At 42.4% G+C, this 21,130-nt stretch overlaps 3 protein-coding genes across 3 annotated transcripts; 1 reads left to right on the top strand and 2 right to left on the bottom strand.

The window, feature by feature from the left end:
- Positions 1–1,857: 1,857 nt before the first annotated feature.
- On the bottom strand, positions 1,858–5,883 carry LOC114140713 (cyclin-Y-like protein 1). The gene is made up of 10 exons (XM_028010840.1): positions 5,018–5,883; positions 4,860–4,934; positions 4,753–4,787; positions 3,920–4,020; positions 3,767–3,802; positions 3,411–3,462; positions 3,220–3,339; positions 2,953–3,119; positions 2,709–2,871; positions 1,858–2,616 (listed from the first exon to the last, which is right to left on the bottom strand). The coding sequence occupies exons 1-10, from the start codon at positions 5,175–5,177 to the stop codon at positions 2,500–2,502; spliced, it is 1,026 nt and encodes a 341-aa protein (XP_027866641.1). The 5' UTR covers positions 5,178–5,883; the 3' UTR covers positions 1,858–2,499.
- Positions 5,884–6,428: 545 nt separating this feature from the next.
- On the top strand, positions 6,429–8,360 carry mettl21a (methyltransferase 21A, HSPA lysine). The gene is made up of 3 exons (XM_028010843.1): positions 6,429–6,722; positions 6,796–6,907; positions 7,159–8,360. Exons 1-3 carry the CDS (start codon positions 6,576–6,578, stop codon positions 7,554–7,556), a joined length of 657 nt encoding a protein of 218 aa, XP_027866644.1. The 5' UTR covers positions 6,429–6,575; the 3' UTR covers positions 7,557–8,360.
- A 726-nt stretch (positions 8,361–9,086) lies between these two features.
- Positions 9,087–13,650, bottom strand: LOC114140714 (cyclic AMP-responsive element-binding protein 1-like). Its single transcript, XM_028010842.1, has 8 exons — positions 13,520–13,650; positions 11,090–11,176; positions 10,839–10,985; positions 10,672–10,769; positions 10,451–10,590; positions 10,182–10,364; positions 9,892–10,045; positions 9,087–9,785 (listed from the first exon to the last, which is right to left on the bottom strand). Exons 2-8 carry the CDS (start codon positions 11,174–11,176, stop codon positions 9,641–9,643), a joined length of 954 nt encoding a protein of 317 aa, XP_027866643.1. The 5' UTR covers positions 13,520–13,650; the 3' UTR covers positions 9,087–9,640.
- Positions 13,651–21,130: the final 7,480 nt, after the last annotated feature.

Genomic DNA, 21,130 nt, shown 5'->3' with positions numbered 1-21,130 from the left:
TTTCCAAGCAACCCCAACACTAACTTTCTGCGTCTGAAGATTATTTTATGAATTGTCTATAAAGTTCCTTCCCTCAAGATTCCAGAAGGGACAGCAATATTTATGCTGCAGTTTTTCCCCACATCTCTGCCTTTTCTAATTTATAGAAATCACGCAACACACTCAGCATAACCTGAGTCAAAAAGGTTATACTTTTAAGGTTATAAAAGATCTGAAAATGTGCGCCGGCGGCACATCACACTCATTCTGTGCCAGATCAGCAGCAGCAGTCTGACATTGTGAAGCTGAGCAGCGTGTGATATGAGGAGTGACCCCACTGTGTGGAGGGTAAACGGAGAGAGTCCCTCAGAGATGGGGGGGAAGGAGGAGGAGGCCATGCTTGTTCTCCCTGGCCCTCTTTTTAGAGTTCAGACAAGTCCCATGATATAGGAGATTAATGAAGCTGCTCTGGCACTGTGATCCCTACAGGACACACAGTCACAGGCATACAAGGACTATTCATTCTAGATTATCACAGCTTTCATCTACCTCACTCCAGCAGTTTTATATCCAAGGGTTTCCTTCTTTTTTTTTTTTTTCTCCTTCCACAGATAAAACTCGACACATCCTTTCAGTTCTATGCATTTGTCATTAAGGTCAAGTCAGAAACGAAACATCCTCAGCGACATTTTGAGGATGTCTTTTAGCAATGCGAGCACAGTGGTGATATAAGCAAGCTGCAGCACATCTCAGAGAGTCAGAAGGATGTCGCATTAACACATGGACTTATCGCCTGCCTGCAGTCAGGTCATCTGCTTTCGCAGAACAACACTGGCCCCCCGTGGCTGATCGTATGTACTACAACCTTACTTGGCTTTGCGGTCAAGTATTTACCTGAACGGTGAAATGCACTTTAGGAACTATCTGGATCAGAATAACACACAAGATTAAAAAAAATAAACTTTGGATTTTGATGTTTAATTGATATGTAAATATCTAATTTGTTACCTCCCATTGCGGTGTTTTAGACATTCAAAAAAACAAAAGCATGTTTCCCCCCCCAAACACTTAAATCTTTTTCCAGATTGGATGGGTGCTGCCTCTCTTCCTGAAATTTGTGGAATTTATTTTTGTTCATGGCTATCAAATGCAGAACCATTACCAAGAAGAAAAGTCTGACTGAAGTCAATGATTCATGTCTTTTATTCTTTAAATCACAAGCTAATCTCAGATCATCCAGAAAATGTCTCCTTTACCTTTGTCAATGGTGGGCACCTCTAACTAAAAGTTAGTTCTGCTAACCCTAAAGTACTAAACATTAGTTCCACTAACATGCTACTCTAACAAGGTATTTAGTGGAATATAATGCTAAAGAGCTAGCTTCGTTCAAATTATATCTGCCCTTGAAAAATGACAATCCTTGAGCACCAATTTAATTTTAACATAAGTTACGTCTTACAACACCCTAAAATATTATATTGCATTTATGTTTACATCTTGTTCTCTTTTGTCTGTTTGTATGTTTTAAACTTCCTGGGTAAAAAAAAAGAAGAAAAAGACAGAAACAATCTTCAACTTCCACATCTGACTACTTGAAATTGCTAAAACTTCGACACAGATGTTGAACTTTATTCAGCTCAACGTTTGCAAAACTAGCGATTTGTCATTTGTCCAGAACAATTAACTTTGTGGAAGTTAAATGTGCTAAGTGTTTTGAAAAGTTAGTAAAAATTTTAAACCGCTACAGAATTAACTCTGCTACTAGCTCATTATTAGAAATGTACCCACCTGAATCCATAAGGAACGCAAAACACTTTAGCCAATTGTACCTAATTACAATACATAGGACAAGATCATTTATGAAAAATCTAAACTTGATACATTGCAGAATTTATTTACTTATTAAAGTCAAAGAAATTTCACAATATATCCACAATCCATTGTTGTGGATCTTCTTTCAGTCACCTACGTATTGAATATTTTTAAAAAAACAAACAACAAAAACACCTGAACACACTTTTTCCACCTAACTTGAAACAGCGAGTGAAATTTATTTGAATTAAATAAAGTCTGGTACATCTCACAGCTATAGGAGCCTACACAGTAAGCAGAACGTCTTGTTGTCCGTGTGCAGAACTACGCCACAGGGTAGTCCGTGACGGTTTTTGTCGCGTCAATACTGCCGGGGACATGATGGCAGCAGCCAGATATTGCTCCCTATTACATAATAATAATAATAATAATAATTTTAAAAAGGAGATACAAAGAAACTTGTGCGACTTTAGGAAGCAATTATACCGTTTTCCTCCAATATACGTCACCAAATCGTCATGCTTTGAAAAGAAAACCACTGAAGTTTTTTTTTTTTTTTTAGTTAACACAACGACATGATTAATAATGTTATAGTGTTGTATATTTAGCCTCTAAAATTAACAATTAATCTCTGAAGGGGGTGTTTGTCTTCTCTAAAATCGTTTCTCAGTAGTTCCGTCCGGTTAGGAAGATCAATGATTGACCGATTCAGGAAAGCACAGCCTGAGAGTTCTTGATACCGATCATATTATCCGCACTCATTGACCTCCTCATGGCAGATTTGCTCAAGTCCTTGTACTTGTCTTCACACAGCCTGGATATGGCCTACGGAAAGTGTAAGCACAAAACTTTTAGTGCCCGAAAATAAGGCCAAAAGGCACACCAAAGAAAAAAAAAAAAACAACAACTTTACACACCTCCAGTTTCTGGGCTCGCTTGTTGCTGAGTGGCTCCAGAGGGAAGCTGAGGTTGTTGTCATCGGCCAGAGAGCGCAGGTCAAAGTAATACTTGGCGTAGACGCTAGCCGGAACGTTGATGTTAAACTGTAGCAGCTCCAGGAAGTGACGCTCCATCTCATTCCTGACCAACGCAAAGATCTCGTCAGTTGTTTCAAAACTAGAGTCCATCTTAAAAGAAAGCCAGTTGAGGAGCAGCACTCACATGTCCTCCACTGTGATGTCCTTTAGGATCTGGCAATAATCGACGTTCCAGACGGCCTGGTCGTCCCAGACTTTGGATGCCAGCAAGATGGCGCCAAGAACAATGCGCTTCCAGTTGGAGGGACAGATGTCCATCTCGGCATACGTCAAAAGCCTCTCGAGGTACACCTGAAAGGAGACAAATCATCCAAATGGGAATACCACTGTCCCAAACCAAACTGTGAAGCCTTCCATCTTACATATAGAAATACAAGATGTGTGTGCTTACCAGAGTAACGATGGCGCACTCGGCCGTGAGCTGCGCCGAGCTGAAGAGCGTCCTGATGAAGCGGTAGATGAGTTTGTGTTCGGGATCAACCACAGAATAATCATCTGGAACCTTTTCTCTCTGTTGGAAGGGAGACTCGGTTTCATCAGATCCCACTGAACAAGTGACCTGACCTTTGGTTACAGACTTACCGACAGAGGGTGCTTCTTCTCATCGAATATATCCAGCGAGCGGTTGGAATCTCTGCAGGAACAGCAATATGATGATGATACAATATACCCAAAACCACAAAGAGCTAAACTTTTAAACGTCAAGAGTTGTCTTTAAAAATGGGACAAACAAGAAATACCATAAACCCCCTGTACTTGTGGTGGTTAAAGACCTCCACCGAGAACATTTATAACTGCCTAGCAAATCAGCACCAAGCAAAATATATGGTGCTACTGGATTGGCTGCTTTGCAAATGCCAGCATGTCAAAGTAGCATTGTGCAGGGAGTATTTGCTGTAAGGAGAGAGATACATGACACCATTCCAAACTTTTCCTACCTGTTTTTGATGTGATAGTATATGGCCAAAGCAACACTGGAAAAGACAGAATTACGGTAATTTAAAAAAAACACGAGGAGGAAAGAAAAAAGCTTCTATCATATCTCTGCATTTATTAGTAGCCTTTTGACCGAAAGGGGTGAGAATGCTTACCATCTGATGGTGCTCTTAAGGTTTGGCTGGCTGACTGTGCTGTCGTCGATAAAAATTGTTGAACAAGAGCTGTACTTTTTAGTCAGGAGTCCTGGGGACATCTGGGACGTTAACGACAATCGGCATTAAAACAAGGATTTTTCAAGTTGACAAAGTCCTAGCTTTTTTTTTTACATGCCTATTTCCCTATACGAAACATCTCCATCCAGCATTATCAAATGCTTACTTTCTGCTTCATGCTGATAATACTGGGATTTAATGCACATCAGCTACTCCTAAACATAAGATAAAACTGGGCCGCCATTTGTGTTGGGGAGAAAATTCAAATGGTGCTGAATTTAGGGAGATCGGCCGATACCTACATGTGAAACCGATCTTATCCACCGATCTTTTCTACCTCTGCAAATGTCTGAAAATCAGCCAGTCCCCTTCTGCTATACCGTGGGAGAGGGCCGACTGAGATGCCCGCCCACTGGGTCACGCCTGCACATGTACGGTTAATAGTAGTCACCCCACTGTTGCCAACTTTGAGACTTTGTCGCTACATTTAGTCATTTTTCAGAAGAAAAAAAAAAAAAGTAAAAAATTGTTAACGGACAAAATCTGAATCATCAGGTCAGACGATCTGGTGATCGGCCAATCACTGCAATCGGTGCACCCAACTCCAATGTTAAAATGTTATGATCATCTGAAATATTGAGACATAAGACGAACGACTGAAATAGATTTTTAAATCATGCTTACGGTAAGCAAGAAATTATACATTTGATTAAAAAAAATTTTTGCCTCGGGTTTATTTTGGGGGTTTCCGAAGGTTAAATTGATGAACTTACGTGGTTCATGTAGTTGCTTTTCCTTTTTTCCCGCACTGGAACGAGACAAAATGAGTCAGACAGGCAAGTAAATAATAACTAAGCACTAAACAGAGAGGAATGCCGACCATCCGTCTGGGACTTGTTGAGGAAGAGGGTGCTGGCTCTGGGATGGTCTGATGGGTTCGCCTCCTGGGCCAATTCTGTTGCAAAGGAAACATTTCATTGAACTAATGGTGACACGTTAACATCAGAGGGCATTCTCCTGCCCACGAGCCAAACCAACCATCAGGGAGCTCCCTGTCGCTGATGTGCTGCAGGTAGGTGCCCGTGTCCTCGCTCACGTCCTCTGTGGTGGTGATGGGACACTCGTCCAGGTCCACGTGTCTCCGGCGGAGTTTTGGACTCTCCCCTGGAGAGAAGCAGCAGGACACGGAGCTTCCCATTGCTGACCTACAGCTGTCCTGCTGCAGCCAGAGCTGGTTCCCATATAACTAAAAGCTTGGGCCTCCTGCTGACAACGCTGCACTCCAGGGGTCAAAGTTCAACCTAAACCTTTTAGGAAGGAAAGGGGGTGGGAGGGGGGTACTTAAAAACACATAACAACTTCAGATGGGTTTTATATCAGTTTCGTGGCGCCAAACATTCAGTGTAGTGAAAATTTTACTCTCTAGCTGCAAAAAGGGGTGCATGGAACCACTAAGGTTTCTTCTGCACAGACAGCCGACATATTCAGGGCGTCTGCATGCTTTTCCCAAAATTTGCATATATGAAACCACCAGTTTCCCCAACAATAACTATTTATAATACAATCTGCTTGAACAAAGCGGAGTTTCTAGTGATACAGCAGTCCCAGGCTCTTCTATCTGCCTCCATGGCTGTCCGGCTAACGCTTAATTCTACCCAGGCTCGGTTGCTCCCCCTTCCGAGGAATAATGGGTCAATCCATGTCCGCTGCAGCCGCAGGACCTGCCTCAGGCCCGGGCTGACCCACCGGAACAGAACACGGACTCAGCAGCGGGGAAAACCTCCAAACACAACCGGGAGCACAGGAAGGAAGCGCCTATTAATAATACAGAGAACGTCCATCTCGTCGCATTTGCAGGAGACACGTCCTCTATGTCACAGCGGTGGTAGCGTAGCAGCCGCGTTCAGACGCAGCTTCCGACTTTGGGATTTCAAAATAAAATGCCGTGTGCCTAATGTGTTCGCTCAAAGGCCGTTTTATTAGAGAAAGATGTGCAAGCAGCTGGCTATCGCACATTGTAAATCAGCAATGAGGAAAAAAAGTGATGCGGTCAGAATTAAAATCACTTTTTGAATGGTTCTTTAACATGAAATTTGCTTAAACTTGCTGTCTGACAAAATATTAATGTCTATATTCAGCTCGTCATCTTAAATACATTTAATTACTATGCTATTAGTCTGAATACCTAGCGCCAATTAAACGGAAGCGACAACGTTTCAAAGCTAATTGATTAATGATTAATTTAATGAAGATACCACGCCTCTCGAACGGCCTTCAGAAAAACACGCTCTCTCATTGGGTAATATTATTTAAGATGTAACGTGATTGGTCGACTCGTTCATCGATGGGATTAACTGCAGACAGCTTTGTGCTGTTTAATCTAAGACATTTTATTATGATAGATGTTCGGTCTGGACCGAAGTCCGTATTTTGTCGTGGACTGGTACCGAAACATCAGCAGAACTAAACAAATGTACACTTAAAAGTGGACCGGTGCTGATGTTAAAAAGTCACAGAAGATGGCACCACTGAGTCAGTAAACTATGAAGATGCGAGAAGAAGAGTTTTCACACTGGCTATGTTGTTTATTTGAAGCATGGCCCTTGTTCCTTACGAGGAAAACCCGCTTCCTGCGTTTTCCAAACTCCATAACTCCTCAGCACAATTCCGTTTTGCCAACCAGGAGCTCCGTCTGGCTCAGGACTGGAAGAGGCTGGGGGTGGCTGCAGTTGTCTGGGACGCAGTAAGTGACTCGCTTTGCCGCAACTCCATTGGGGTTCGAGATAATATCCTGTTTTTTTTTGCCCCCTTTCCAGGCGGTTGTTATGTGTATGTATCTGGAGCTGGGAGCAGTGGAGCTGAAGGGGAAGAAGGTCGTTGAACTGGGAGCTGGGACGGGACTGGTGGGGATCGTGGCAGCTCTGCTGGGTAAGCTCATAGCTGACTGATTGGTGTTTTACCAAGGCCAGTACCCAAGCCGATATTTAGCACTTTATGTTAGGTTTACACCCTACAAGTCTGTCTTTAAAAGCAGATAAATATATATATATATATGTTAGCATTCATGTTTTGGAAAATGAATGCATTTAAAGTGTACATCATAGCATTTGTCTGATGCTGATTATTGGGGGGAAAAAAAGGCTGAACAATAATTCATAAAACATCCCTTTTTTCCCCAGGTGCTCAAGTGACCATCACAGACAGGGAGCCTGCCCTGGAGTTCCTGTCTGCCAACGTTGCGGCCAACCTCCCCCCACCGGCCGGTGACTTGGTGGTGGTCTCGGAGCTGACCTGGGGTCAGGGCCTGGAGCGTTTCCCGGAAGGAGGATTTGACGTGGTTCTGGGAGCGGACATCGTTTACCTGGAGGAGACCTTCCCCTCCCTGCTGCGGACCCTGGAGCATTTATGCTCGGGCAGCACCGTCGTTTTGCTGGCCTGCAAGATCCGCTACGAACGGGACGCACGCTTCCTGAGCATGCTGAGGCGCAGCTTCACCGTGGAGGAGGTCCACTACGACAAAGACAGGGACATCCGTCTGTACAAGGCGTCCAGACTCCCTAGAAGAAGGGATTTATGACAAGTCAGATTTATATTTTACAAAGCAATCCAGGAGGGTTTAAGAGAATAAAAAAAAAAGGAAGAAAAGAACAAGAACACGTTTATTTTCAGCTGCCAAAACTCTCATTTATATGGCTCTAACATAAATGCACTGTTATACATGTTAATGTTGACATTTAGAAAATGTGAATAAAAAAATTAAAAAGCAACATAAAAAAAAAAAGCATACCAATTGATGACCATACATAAGAGTACAATATGGCATGCTGTTTCATAAAAATTACAGCTTTGTTCCGATTTGGACTCACTTTACATCTCGTTTTCAGGGTTTTGTAAAATTTGGACCAAATCCCGTCTTTAACCAAACACCCGTCAGCGTTTGGTTCAGGGAGCGGTTAGCTCTGAGCTTCTCAAATTTCTTTTTTAAAAATGTCTCGGGATTGTAAAAGCAAGGAAAGTGCACACACTGCTTTGTTGTCTTACAGACTCCTCAGATGAGAGGGGGAGACGTGGGCGTCTTTATTTTTTTTTTAAAAAAAAGCTCCTGTTGAGGATAAAATGGAACGTTAAACTGCAGAGACTCATCTTCCCTCCCAAACTGTCCAAATATGGAACCAGGCATATTGTACATTATAAAACAAGCAATCTGTTTATCCAGTGGGCTTGCAAATAAAGTTATGATGAATAGTAAGTACACCCTCTAAATCTTCAAGTATTTTTTTTTTTTTTTTTTTACCAGGTTCTAAGTATTTATATAGATTGTTAAGACCAGACTAAGTAAAAAATCTTTTAATTACAAAAAAACAGTCTACGTTGAAGAGGAAAAAAAACAAAAAGTAACTTGCCACAATGGTCACATCAGATCTTAACTAAAATTATAATTTTTTCTTTTGTAATTTAACAATAATGATAACAATAATTGTGTTTATTCTCATACTATGAGTCTATTCTTGTAATAATAAAAAAAAAAGGCATTCTCTTAGACTGGCCCTAAAAGTCATGTCTTTAAAACATAATGTCATTGATCAAAGTTATGGCCCAATTTCAAAAGTTGAGAGTTAAAAACTAAGTGCATCAACTGTTCAGCACGGTGGTGGAGGGGTGATTAGTTGGACATGTGACATGCGAGGTCACCTGTCTGAACTTTTATTAGGCTACATTTCAGTTTTCCACATTGTTTCTCCATTTTTCTGTATTAAATTATGACTTTTTCAAATTAGGTTAGATTTAAATAAATTTTTGAACCTGATAAAAAAAAAAAAAACCCTGCCAATTATGTCTTAATACAGAAAAAAAACCCTTATTTACAGGTGTACTTTTAACTTTACTATATGCAGATATTCATTTTTACTGCAAAAGGTCTTTTGTAAAAAAAAAAAAAAAAAAGTAAAACTAGCTTTAAAATTAAATGTTCATGACAGTTATTTAAATTCACTTTTAACCAAAAAGAAGAAAACAAAACCCCCCAAAGCTAGAAAAACCATTGATTTAGCAATGATATTTTTATCTTCTAGTAAAAATGGGGGAAAAAGACAAATGGTGTCTCAAATGTTTCCCAAGTTCAATACTGTATTCTTAAAGCTGCATTTTACAGTTCATATTTAGCTGTTTGTCCTAAAAAGGCATATGTCAAAAAATAGTAATAAAAATAAAAAATGGCGTCACAGAAGCAAATAAATTGAGAATAAACAAAATACAAGCCAGAGATAAAACGACCCACCTACAGTTCATAGCGTGATTAGGTAACAGAGTAATGCAAGTTAGGAATAGAAACATAACCTTTGAGTTATCATGCGACCGGCCTTTTGGGAGGTGGCTGATGTCACTTCCTCTTTGCTGGTGATTCAGCCCAGCTTGATTGGGCCCAAGTGACTGGAATGCTTTCCATGAGCTCTGAAACGCTCACTGTCCTCTTATGAAGGAAAAGCGATGCGTAAAGAGGGGACAGGTGTGTTTTATGTCTCAGTAATTCCCACCGTCAGATTTTTCAGCAGTTTTTTTTGTTGTTTTTTTTGTAAGAAAGCAGGAAACGTAGAAAAGGAGGAGTGGCTTCCGGGTGCGGCTCTGAGCGGAGTCTCTGTACATGGGTGGGGGGTGGGCGCTCTACTCTGATTTGTGGCAGTACAAGTCTTTGAGGGCTTTGAGCTCCTCGATGAGGGTTTTGTTCTGGTTCTCCAGTACGGCCACGCGGTTCTCCAAACACTTCACGTACTCCTTCTTCTTCCTGCGACACTCCCGGGCTGCCTCCCTGCGTCACACACACGGCCCAATAAAGTTTCGTATTACTTAAAAAATAAAATAAAAAAAAAAACAAAACTTTTTTTTTGGCATCACTTCCAGACGGTAACCAGCACCTGTTTTTCATTAGCCGGACCTCCCGTTTCCGTGTGACTTCCTCTGTGCCGCCTCCTGTTCCCAGCGCAGGAGACGCTGCCATGACGACACCCGGCGTGATGGTGCTGGTTGGAGCTGTCCGGATCTGATAGGCCTGGACGTCGCCGGAAGCAGCTGATTGGAGGAAACCGACAGACATGTCGGATATGTTTAAGACAAACAGGAAGTGGCGCAGCGCCGTGACGACTGATCTAGTCAGTGAAACACAGTAAAGTTGTTTGGTAAACTAGCAAAGTGTCCCTGGTTTCACCTTGAACGACGACCTGGTTGCTGGGGACGAGGATCTGCTGGCCATCGCTGGTCTGGGCGTACTGCAGGATGGTGGTGCCGGGCTGCGAGGCGGCGGCGTTGGCCATGGTGAGGGTCTGCAGGCTCTGGACCCCGTCGGTGCCGTTGCTGGCCAGCTGGATGGCCCCGCCCTGCGTGATGGCGACTGCAGAGGGAACTGCTGCTTCAGCTTCCACAGACCACACCTGAACCTCCTCCACACAAAGCTCACCATCCCACGATTAAACTTACTGTACTGCCCACTGCTGGTCTGATAGATGGGGGTGGGCATGGTAACCGTGGTGATGGCTGGACCCGAGTCGTCTTCAGATTTCTCCTCCTCGATGCGAGGCACGGCGGGAGCGTCGGACGACAGGTCGTTGAGAATCTTCCTGTTTGGGAGGATCAGAGCAAATGTTGAAGGTTTGGTGCTGAAACATCAGAGAAGTCTTCCTCTTCTCTCCTCTCTTGACCTGTAGGACGGCCGTCTGGATAGAATCTCTCTCCTCTTCTGGGAATCCACGACGCTGTCCACAGACTCCTGGGAGTCCTCGCTCTCCACGGTAGCGATCTGGAAGAGCAGAGGGGCTTTGAGTGGCAGAGGCCTGGGCGGGCGCGGCGAGGCGAGTTAGCGGCGTACCTGAACGGTCTGGACCTGAGGCGACTGGATGACGGAGGGCTGAGCCGCCTGGATCACGCCGTGCACCTGCACCGTCTGACCGTTGGGGAGCTGCACGATGGTGACCCCTTGGCTGCTGGAGGTCACCTGGCCTGCTGTGATGGACGCCTGCAGACAGAGCAGCATGCCAACGGCTCGGCTTTAACGAACCAACCCGAGCGGCGGTCTGGAAGTCGGCCACGGTGGACGGAAGGAGGGAAAGAGGGGATTACCTGGGCGAGGGTGATCTGCTGGGCCTCGGACTCAGAGACTGCTGCTTCGCCGCTCTGCTGCACCTCTGAACCAGCTTCCATCTTCATCTAGAATCAGCAGTGAACAGAAACATTGCATCAGGTCCTACAGTGCTGTGGGAAAGTATGCGCTCTTACATGTTTGGTTTGTGTACCAGGAAGAGTTCAGAGAAAAAAGGGCTCCGAACCAACATGAGTTTAAAATACAAACTACTGCTGATCAAAACCAAAACCTCCCTCTGATTCACCCACTTTCCAGGTGGAAGAAAACCACTGAGAATTCAACATGGTGGTGGCGGTGTGGTGCTCTGGGACTGCTTTGCTTCACCATGAATTCACCATGAAGACAGAATTGCTCCACAAACTGAAGATTCGTTGGGTTCATGAACAAATCTAATGTGCTTCCACCAAAAAAAAACAACCTGTGATTTTAATTTGGTTTAAATCCAGTTTCACGGCGGTACAGCTCTGAAACCGAATCAAAACCTTTTTAAAACCGGAACAAGTTTGGCATATTCCACAGATCCTTCACAATAAACTGTTTGGGGAAGGTTGGTTGATATTATTAGTTATATGCAGTACAGAAAATGTAACTAATAATAAAAGGTCGGCTTGAAAAATCAACAATACGCCATGTGGTGCCACTATAACTGAAATATTTACATTATTATTATTATTATTAATAAAACAGTCCTGCAAATGGGTTTTATTCATCAATTTATTACTAAATGAGATATTGTCATTAATTCATAACGTCCTGAAATCTTTAAGGAAATCAAGTGCTTAGTTTTATTCAGGAAATCCGTCAATGAAATACATATATAGGAATGATTATATATATATTATCAGCATTTTCCCCACATTATGACACACACTACAAGCTAAACAAATTCCAAAAAAAAAAAGCAGTTATATTATTACTATTTTTGTACAATCACAAATAAATCTTTGAAAACTACTTTAGCCTGAAATATTCATATTAAAATTAATATCATTTTGGGATTATAGCCACCCAGATAATACAGACCTACTTTTTCCAATAATAATTTAAAAGTATTCTGCTATTATTATTTTTTATTAAGTGTTTAATTGCTACTACGAAGCACTGAAACAGCCCAATGGTTTGCTGCAACGTTTATTTATATGCTATACATATGCAAGAACATGATTCAATATTTAAGTAACAAGGCAGGCGGAAAAGTGAAAAAGACCGTTTCCTGCGTGCTTTCACTCGGGGAAAAATGTGACGCCCTCTGCTGGTGAAAACTTAAAAGAAAAAGTTTAAATGCATACATAAAACTACAATCGGCAAGAAATAAATTCCACGTCTGTAAAACAGACGACTGCAGGCTAGTAATACGCTGAAGACCTAAATAAATTCAGCGCCTCTTAGTCGCTCCAAAACTGGCACTTCATTTTATGGGCGTTAATTACATATTTCCCTCTCGTCCGTTTCAAACATCAAAATAGCAATGACGTCATTGATAGTTGCGCTACAATTGTAACGTAACGGCAGTGAGAAGAATCGGTTGGTGCATTTGGGGGATTTTTCCCTCAACGCTTTTATAAAAAAAAAAAACACAGCAAAGCTTGAAACAATCAGGAAAACCCAGTGATAAAGTTGCGTCCACATTGCTCTGGAAATGTTGAGTTGTGGCTCTGACGGAGGGTGTGGCTGCAGAAAAACCACAGTTGAAACTTTGCACCAAAGTTCACCTGGGCTACAGGAAAACTCGGCAAAAAAAACAAACAACAACAAACAAAACTGCTGAATGGCGTTAAGAACTACGCATCATTTTATTTCTAGCCTGCAGCTAAACGAACAGCTAGGGATAGCATTGCTATTAATGTTAGCATGCTATGTGGCTAACATCGCTGCAATGAATGACGCTAGAGTTTAGCGAAAGTTCATTTGTGATATATTAATACTTCAGTTACATAGCCTTAATGTTAATATATATATCTCATTGGTTGGAACCTGGTGTTAGCATTTCAATGTAGCTTTCGTGTTAGCCGATACCGCTATGTTGCTAGCTGGAAGCTTGCATGGAGGGAAATGTCTGCATGCCAGTTTTGTTTTCTTTACAAGAGGACACATTTACTACTTTATTTCATCCGTCATGAGCCATTACTGGTTGAAAATAAGGCTAGGTTAACGTTGAAGAGCAATGTGGTTCAGAAACCAATTCCTGTGCATTTTATTAAATTAAATTTAAAAAAAACAACCCACTCCCACATTAATACCTATGTCTCAGCCTGCAGAGACTGACTCATTTTGTGAGCCTCCGCCGCTGCAACAGCCGCCGCCATGATCTCTTTGTTGGCCCTGTGCGGAAATTTGGCTACAAATATCGTCAGCGGGCAGCCATATATATTATCTGTTTAGCAAACATCGGACGCGTGTCCTCTTACCAACACGGACTCGCTTCGTCACTCCCGGGTCTACGGAGCTCCACTTTTATTCAGACCGACACGTAAGAGACCGCGTCAGGCTACACCTCCGTCGCGTCACCGAGAACAACAACACGGAGAGGAGGACGAGGCGGACGACGACAGCGAAGGATCAGCTCTGGCGAGAGGCTCCGAGGGTCGGCGGGTGAAGCCGAAAGGTTACGGAAAATGCCGACACGAGGATAACCGAGAATGTAGCCTTTTCTAGCTTACTTTACTTAAAATAATGCAACGAAACAGCAAATATAAACGTTTTAATTTTTAACGTTTCATGTTTGTCTCGGAAAAAAATAAATAAAAAGCTATTATTTATTCTTCCTTCTACTGCCACCTACTGGAGTGGAGGGAGGACTGGGACGCTAAAAGTGCACGAAAATTACAAAACTAAAGAGTTTAGTTTGAAAACGAATAAAAATGTTTCTCTGTCCTCACCATTGTTCTTCGTCTTCTTAATGCTCCACATTGAGAGCTAGAAAAACATCTTGTATATACAAACTGTATCCATTTAACTAAGTACATCTCATTTAAGGGGAAAGGAAACCTTTTTAGCAATTGGTAGAGGTACATACATTGCACGCTGGGTCGTGGTGGCGACAATTTAAGACTAGAATATACATATACAATCATTCAGTTTCATAAAACAAACCATTGAGCTGTAGTTGCAATTATTGGCCATGTGATGGCAGCAAGATCTTTCCTTATTTTCGTTTTCCGCTCCAGTCGCGTCAAATTACTTTAATCCTCGCCTAATATGATCAAATACACGCGAGTCATCCTTCAAATGCTTGACAAGGCTTTGTATTAGCAGGTTATTTGAATGAGAAGACCACGGCTGCATTATTTATCAGGTAATAAACCGCAACATGCTTGCTCTTCCTGTGCTTGTTGACTTGAGCCATGAAATGTGCTCATTAACTCTCGCCGCTCGGCGCAGGAGGATGCTTTCTGCGGGAATGAAATTGGTCCTAAGCAGCTACAGCTGGTCCAAATCCTGCGAGGACGGGAATGGGATTTCAGTCCAATTTATGGCCATCGTTCATATGTACGAGGTCATTTCCAGGCGCCCTGCACGCACACCAGCAACACTTGTGGACGTGCTCAGCTTCTCCTCCTGGCTGATGTACTCCCATCAATGTGGAAATAATCTTGATCTGACCTTGCTGTTAAGAAAATAGCTTGAAGTAAAAATCTTAAAATCTGCATTTTCCAGCCCTGATAATGAAGCACCTGGTTATCATCGAGAGCTCACAGCGAATCTGATAAACATCCGTCACCAGGCTGCCTTTTTTTTTTCTACTGCGAGACTGCATGTCAGAAACTTGATTGTGCATTGATTTCCGGTAATGATGACCACCGGCTAGGATAGCCTTAGCTAACCACCTTGATTCTCTGACTTTTTGTTTTTTCTCTTTGCTCATGGGTTCCTGTTTTTGTTTGACTCTGGATCCCTGTGGTTTTTGTTTGTTTATCTTATTAAAACATTCATCTACTCGCTGCCTCTGTCTCTCTGCATTTGGGTCCATCAACAGACGCACAACAGGGCAATTTCTTTGTCACTTTTTTTTATTTTTTGAAGGTTTTATTGGCTCTAGTGGCCTTTACGCGAGAGTGGTCAGACAGGGAGGTGTGTAATGAGAGAGGTGGGAAGACATCAGGCCTGGATTTGAACCTGTGACGTCGAGGATTTTTATTTTGGTTGCAAAATTCAGGAGCGGTTTAAGTTTTAGAAATCGAACTTCTGACTTTTAGATGTTCTTGTTGTTTTTCCTTGGAATTGTCTTGTTAAAACTTAGAACAGAAGTTTATAGGGGTCTACAAAAGACTTAATATTTTAACATGATAAGCAGAAACAATAGAAAAACAAATTATAGAGCCCATTTTAAAAAGCCTGCAGCTCTGTGCAGTGCTTGATCTACCTTAACTAGGAGATTGGGGATATTATCAGTCTTTTATGATTTTGCAGTATATTTTTTAACATTATAGTTCTTTGTAAAAAAAATTTGTACTAAATGACTCGGAGCAAGTCTAACTTAGAACTTTTAAACATTTCTATTAATACTTGGGCTTAATAAACCCACCCTTACACCACATTGGAAGATATATATAGATAATATTTAAAGAAAAAACCCTTCCGTTTTCTTCAAGAAAATTGAGGCAATTTTATTTTATTTTTTTTGGATGTATTCCCGATTTTAGCTGCTACGACTAAACCGCAGCTGCAAGCACACGAAAAGGTGCAGTTGAGGATGCAATCATTCATTCATTTTTCTTGTGAATGAATGGTCAAAATATAATTAAACTGAAAACATGCATAGAATTTGCAACAGAGAATCTCCAGGTGCAACATTCATTGATAAAAAAAAAAAAAGGGAAGCTCTCCTCTGATGCTGGGCTAATTATGGTTAGGAGGAGTGTGAGCAGGAGAAAGGTTTAAATACTTTGAGGGTGAATGTTGGAACAAAGGACCTGGGCTGATTGGCTAACGGGCCGCAGGTGTCAGGGAAGAGAGTTATTCCTTGTAACCTAAGAGTAACAAGGAATAACTAGACACAAGAAATAAAACATAATAAACTAGAATCACTAAGAAGAACTGAACTAATGTAAAACAGAAACCAAATTGATCTAATCAAAGATGGAGACTAAGGAACACAGATAATAAAAAAAAAGACTAGAACCAAATAATCAAACCAACCCAGGATGTGACAGAAATTGTTTCCTAAATCTTCCAGGTGGGATTTAGCATCACTACATGATTTTGACCATTGTTGCAGTAAATTTGCAATAAACTCACAGTTGCGCAAGGAACAAATGTGGGCATCTGTTGATTTTGCGTGATCAACATCATCTCAGAAAAAAACAAAGAAAAACCCTGGAGGGACAGTTAAATAATAAAAAGCATCATACTATTTATACTGGCCAAGTATTTACTCGATACCAAACGCAGCTCTACTTGTTTGGCACGATGTTGTTTGGCAGTTTGCAAATTTATTCGCTGACCTGAAACATTTAACTGTGACAAAACCGAGAAAATGAATCAAGAGAAATCTGAAAGGAGGCACTGCGCTGTGTGAGTGGGAGGAGGATGGGAACATGAAGCAGAAACCTGACTTCAATCCGAAGCCCATCCCTCTCCTCTCCCCTTAAACCCAGCTGTTAAAGCCCCCGGCTTAAAGCAAGTCTCCAACACCCCCATCGACATCCAGCCCTCCATGTCACTCTCCTTAATTTGTCTCTCCCTTCTTTTGATCTCCTCTTCCTCCATTTGTACAGTGTATCTCACACCGTGTATTCTTTTTAATCAAGCAGTTATGCAAATATATAGAGAGAAAAAAAATCACGGCCCAGTCCAATTCTTGGCGGTGTATGTAACACGCGCGTCTCGCGTTAGGTGAACCGTCTCTGCGTTGATGCTGCGATGCCCAGCGAATGAATGATATTCCGTCGACGTTGTTCGTCTGCCTTTAGATGCCAGTCAAGCAGGGGGCGCCGTGGCAGAGATCAGGTCACATGGCCGCGCCGGGAGGTCAACACAGAGCTCAGGAACACGTGGTGCATTTGAATACCACTGACCTTATATGCATGCTGCTTTTCATTGTGGTGTTGAATTACCTGAATTGCATATGAACCAGCGCACCTGGCTGGGGTTGCCATGGATACAGGGCCCCACTCTCATACTCTCCCTCTCTCTCTCTCTCTCTCTCTCTGGCTCTGTATCTCATAAGCCAGGTCCTTAAATGTGAAGATGTGAGTTTCAGAGATAGAAAGGAAAACTGTGGCTCGGTTTCAAGCGGCAGCTGTGAGGCAGGAAAGTTTATCTGAACACGGAGCCGGCGATGGCTGACCGACCCAAACCTCCCGCTAATCTGGCCGGAGGCGGCAGGCCACATCAGCCAATCTCAATCAGTCGGCCCCTTCTTCCTCCCAGCAGCTCCCCTCCCCCATCACTCCCATTTTTACTTAAAGGTTAAATATGTTCAAGTCTAATCACATCGCCATAAGCACTTTAAATAAGTCACCTCTCAGTGGATATATATCAAGGTAAGGATTTTTCTTCTTTTTTTTTTTTTTCTCTTTCCTCGACCGAATCTTGAGACACGGAGAAAGTCTAAAATGTAAATGTGATTTCGTTTTCAGTTTCATTGCGAAACAATCACTGCTTTGTCAGTCACTTCCACTCTTCCGTACAAACAGACAGACAGACAGACAGACAGACGGCTGCGGGAAATAAATTACACCTTTCACTTCCTGATGTGATGAACACAAATTAGACGAAATGCAACGGCGAAACAGTCAAGCCATGACCACAGAAGACGACGCATGCAAACAAACAAACAAACAACAAAAAGTCAAAAGCAAAAGAAATTATTTATTTTTGGTAGGTTTTGCCATGTCTAGATTCATACTTTATTCATTTGTCCTGATTATGAATTTTTTCTTTTGGATTATTCCTGTCACGTTCTTGTGTCAGTGTTTTGGTTTTCTTATTCATTCTCATTAGTGCCGTTTAGGTTTGGCGTTCATTTCTACGTTTAGTAAGGGTTATGTCCTTCTTAATGTTACGCTTCCTGTGTATTTGGATTTTTTTTTTTTTTTTACCCCTCCAGGGGGTCTTTTGTGGGCTCTAGTGTCCCTTATATGATAGTGGGCTGACAGGAAGCAGGGAAGGAGAGGGGGGAAGACGTGCGGCAAATGTCGTCGGGTCCGGGAGTCGAACCCGCGACGGCCGCGTCGAGGACTCAAGGCCTCCAAATACGGGTCGCACTAACCGCTACGCCACCACGGCATGCCCATGGATATATATTTTTTTTTTTATAGATTTTTCTTTAAGCCTGTTTCTCCTTTTGGTTCCAGTTTCTTAGTCCAGCTAATTGTCCCAGAAATCAAGCTCATTGAACCCAACTGTATTTCTCCACCTTAGTTATTCCACTCACCAATCTCACCAGCTACTTAGATTCCTGGCTTCTTTATTCTCTTTAATTTGATTAAGACTGTTTAAGTTTGGGGGGGGGGGGGGGTTTCTTCTTTTTTTAGAAAATATATTTTGTGTAACGCGACACGGAAGCGGTGGTCTGCAGTTTGGCCCTCTAAGGTCCACCGTGGCAGTCCATGATGAGTTCAAGTCAATCAAATTCAGTCAGAAAACAAATCCACTTATCAACTCAGCACTAATTCCTCATTCTGAGTATAAGAACATGGTGACAGTGGGTCAGTAAGAGGGGGAAAAAACCCCGTAGAGTTCATTATACCCAAATGTTTCCCTAGAGCAGTGCTTACCGCAAAGGGGCGTCACTGTATATAGAGGGAGATTATATCTCAGGGCGAAATTAGATTGAAAAAATATTGCATTTTGTCCCCAGATAAATTAAGCCCCTGTTGAGTAACTGACTGTTATGACCATCTTTATGACAGCTATTTGGTTTGAAATAAGGCTGAAAAGTTTGGAAATTAATGTCTTAGAGGACGTAATTAAGAAGGCCAGTGAGGTCAAAGTCCGTCAGAAAAGGAAAACATCCAACGTGCTGGGAATCAGTCGGCAAAGAGCCATCAAGAAGGTTTAAGATTAGAGGCAGCAGGAGTTGCTTCAAGGTGAAAGTGGATCAGGTAATAAGAACCGCCTACGTCTGGTCATTTTCCCCTATAAGAACAAATGATGAGGTCAAAATGACTCTCTGAGACTTCATGCAGTGATTATAGATATATATTTAAAGGCAGCCTTGTGGGACCTTGTCTGTAGTGCAGAATGAACCCAACGTTGTCTTTTTTTTGTTCTTGTGAAGCATGAACAGCAAGATTCTGGTCAATTCTAGCTAAATCTTCTCACCCTTCATCCTCGACCCCACGTCTGTCTGACTGCTTTGAAAATGTCAAAATTCCCCCTGATTTCATAACCAATCGAGCAGCAGCTCAATTTGAGCTACCGATGTCCTGTGTGTTGGGTTTCATCAGAAAACGGTGGTGACTTTCGAATGACAAAACGTCTTCAATATTCTGCTCATGTCGCAAAAACACAATTTTGCAATTATGCTGTTTCCATGTAATAATATTCAAATTAAAATCACACCTGAATAAGCTTGGTGACATAATGAGTCAGTAAAAATCAAGGTGGTGAATATAAACAGTTACATGAGCTATAGTAATATTTCAGGTATATTCATATTTCAGACACAGAGTTGGTGTTCATAATCAGTCTTGTCTTATTCAGACACTGAAGCGACACGTTCCTCATATTTGGGAGCGGCAGCATTTTGGGGGAAATATTCAACTAAACTATTATCCCAACTGGCACTTCTTTTTTTCAGTTTCTTTTTTTTTTTTGCACAAACAGCGCATAGCGCACAGACAGCATAGTAAAAATGAAATACAAATGAAATAGCTGTGAACGAAACCTTCAGCGGAAGCTTTTTATTTGTTTCCAGTCACCTCATGCAGTAGGAATGCGATAGGTAACATATACACAGATGGAAATCCACAGTCCTTTGTGTGCGAGTGTGTTAGACCTCTCGTTGTCATAACATGTCATTTTAGACACTATTATTCCCAACAGAGGCAGACGCTTCAGCTCAGTGACACAGACCATAAGGTCATCTGTCAAACAGGAGCAAAAAGGAGCAAAGTGTGTCTTTATAGTAGAACTGTGGCCAGCTAGGCTTGTTTTATATATATTTATATATAGCATGTATATATATATATATATATATATATATATATATATATATATATATATATGATGAGAAGCTGCCAATTCACACATCTAGAGCCCTTTTACCCAGCAAACCCTGCTGTTATCCCTCCCCGACTCCTGCTACAGAGTTCAAAGGTTGCCATGGTAACCTGCATCCTAGTGGGTAGACAATGTGCTCTGCCCCGAAGCAAGTGGAGCAAGTGCGGGTGGTGGGTGGGGAGGATTCGATGACCTTTGACCCATGAAGGTGGGGAACAGAAGCAGGATGGGGAGGGGGGGTATCAGCGCAGCGGGGCTGCAGGTTGGTTTGATCCTCTCTGGGGGCCGGCGCCAAAGGTTGTGGGCGGAGCAGCTTCAGAGCTCAGCGACTCGTGCCGGGTCGCATCCCGGATTTTCCAGAGGGCCCTGGGCGCCAGAGATAGCCGCCCTCTAATCCGCCGTCTCAGCTTGCCTCCACCGTGTCGCTGTGATGGAGCATCTTTTGTGTCAGTTCTACACCGCTGCCACCGTCGCCGGTACGCACGGCGATGGCCGCTTTGTGCGAGGGTGCGTGTACACGCTTGTGTGTGACAGAGGAACAGAGAGGTACACATTTCACACCTTTCACAACTGACAGATGTGAAAGGTGCATTCAAAGTCATATCGTCGCAGAGAGTAAGACTACCACCGGACAGGAAATGACACGCATGTACTTCTGCTTGTGAGCGTGATTCCAACTGACGGATATCTGGGTCAAGACCGGATTTCATCACACACACTGATACATTTACCTACAATCAGTTTAGATATAGGAGTCATTTTTATGCAACAGAATCCCTAAAAATGACAGAAAGATACATTATCACAAGTATTTCCTAATCCAAATAGTTTGAGGAGAACTACAGTTGTGG

Source organism: Xiphophorus couchianus, chromosome 24, assembly GCF_001444195.1.
Source record: "Xiphophorus couchianus chromosome 24, X_couchianus-1.0, whole genome shotgun sequence".
In the NCBI taxonomy this organism is placed as follows: Eukaryota; Metazoa; Chordata; class Actinopteri; order Cyprinodontiformes; family Poeciliidae; genus Xiphophorus; species Xiphophorus couchianus.
This window is presented reverse-complemented; position numbering and strand designations above follow the sequence as displayed.

Bases quoted from the DNA above. Each gene is read 5' to 3' on its own strand.
- LOC114140713 (XM_028010840.1), bottom strand. From the start codon at position 5,177: ATGGGAAGCTCCGTGTCCTGCTGCTTCTCTCCAGGGGAGAGTCCAAAA. The intron at 3,340-3,410 runs GTAAGTCTGTAA...CCCTTCCAACAG, and splicing joins AGAAGAAGCACCCTCTGTCG to AGAGAAAAGGTTCCAGATGA. The intron at 2,872-2,952 runs GTGAGTGCTGCT...TGCGTTGGTCAG, and splicing joins GACATCACAGTGGAGGACAT to GAATGAGATGGAGCGTCACT.
- mettl21a (XM_028010843.1), top strand. From the start codon at position 6,576: ATGGCCCTTGTTCCTTACGAGGAAAACCCGCTTCCTGCGTTTTCCAAA. The intron at 6,723-6,795 runs GTAAGTGACTCG...CCCCCTTTCCAG, and splicing joins CTGCAGTTGTCTGGGACGCA to GCGGTTGTTATGTGTATGTA. The intron at 6,908-7,158 runs GTAAGCTCATAG...TTTTTTCCCCAG, and splicing joins GATCGTGGCAGCTCTGCTGG to GTGCTCAAGTGACCATCACA.
- LOC114140714 (XM_028010842.1), bottom strand. From the start codon at position 11,176: ATGAAGATGGAAGCTGGTTCAGAGGTGCAGCAGAGCGGCGAAGCAGCA. The intron at 10,591-10,671 runs GTCAAGAGAGGA...CCTCCCAAACAG, and splicing joins TCCAGACGGCCGTCCTACAG to GAAGATTCTCAACGACCTGT. The intron at 9,786-9,891 runs GTGCTGGTTACC...TGTGTGACGCAG, and splicing joins GTCCGGCTAATGAAAAACAG to GGAGGCAGCCCGGGAGTGTC.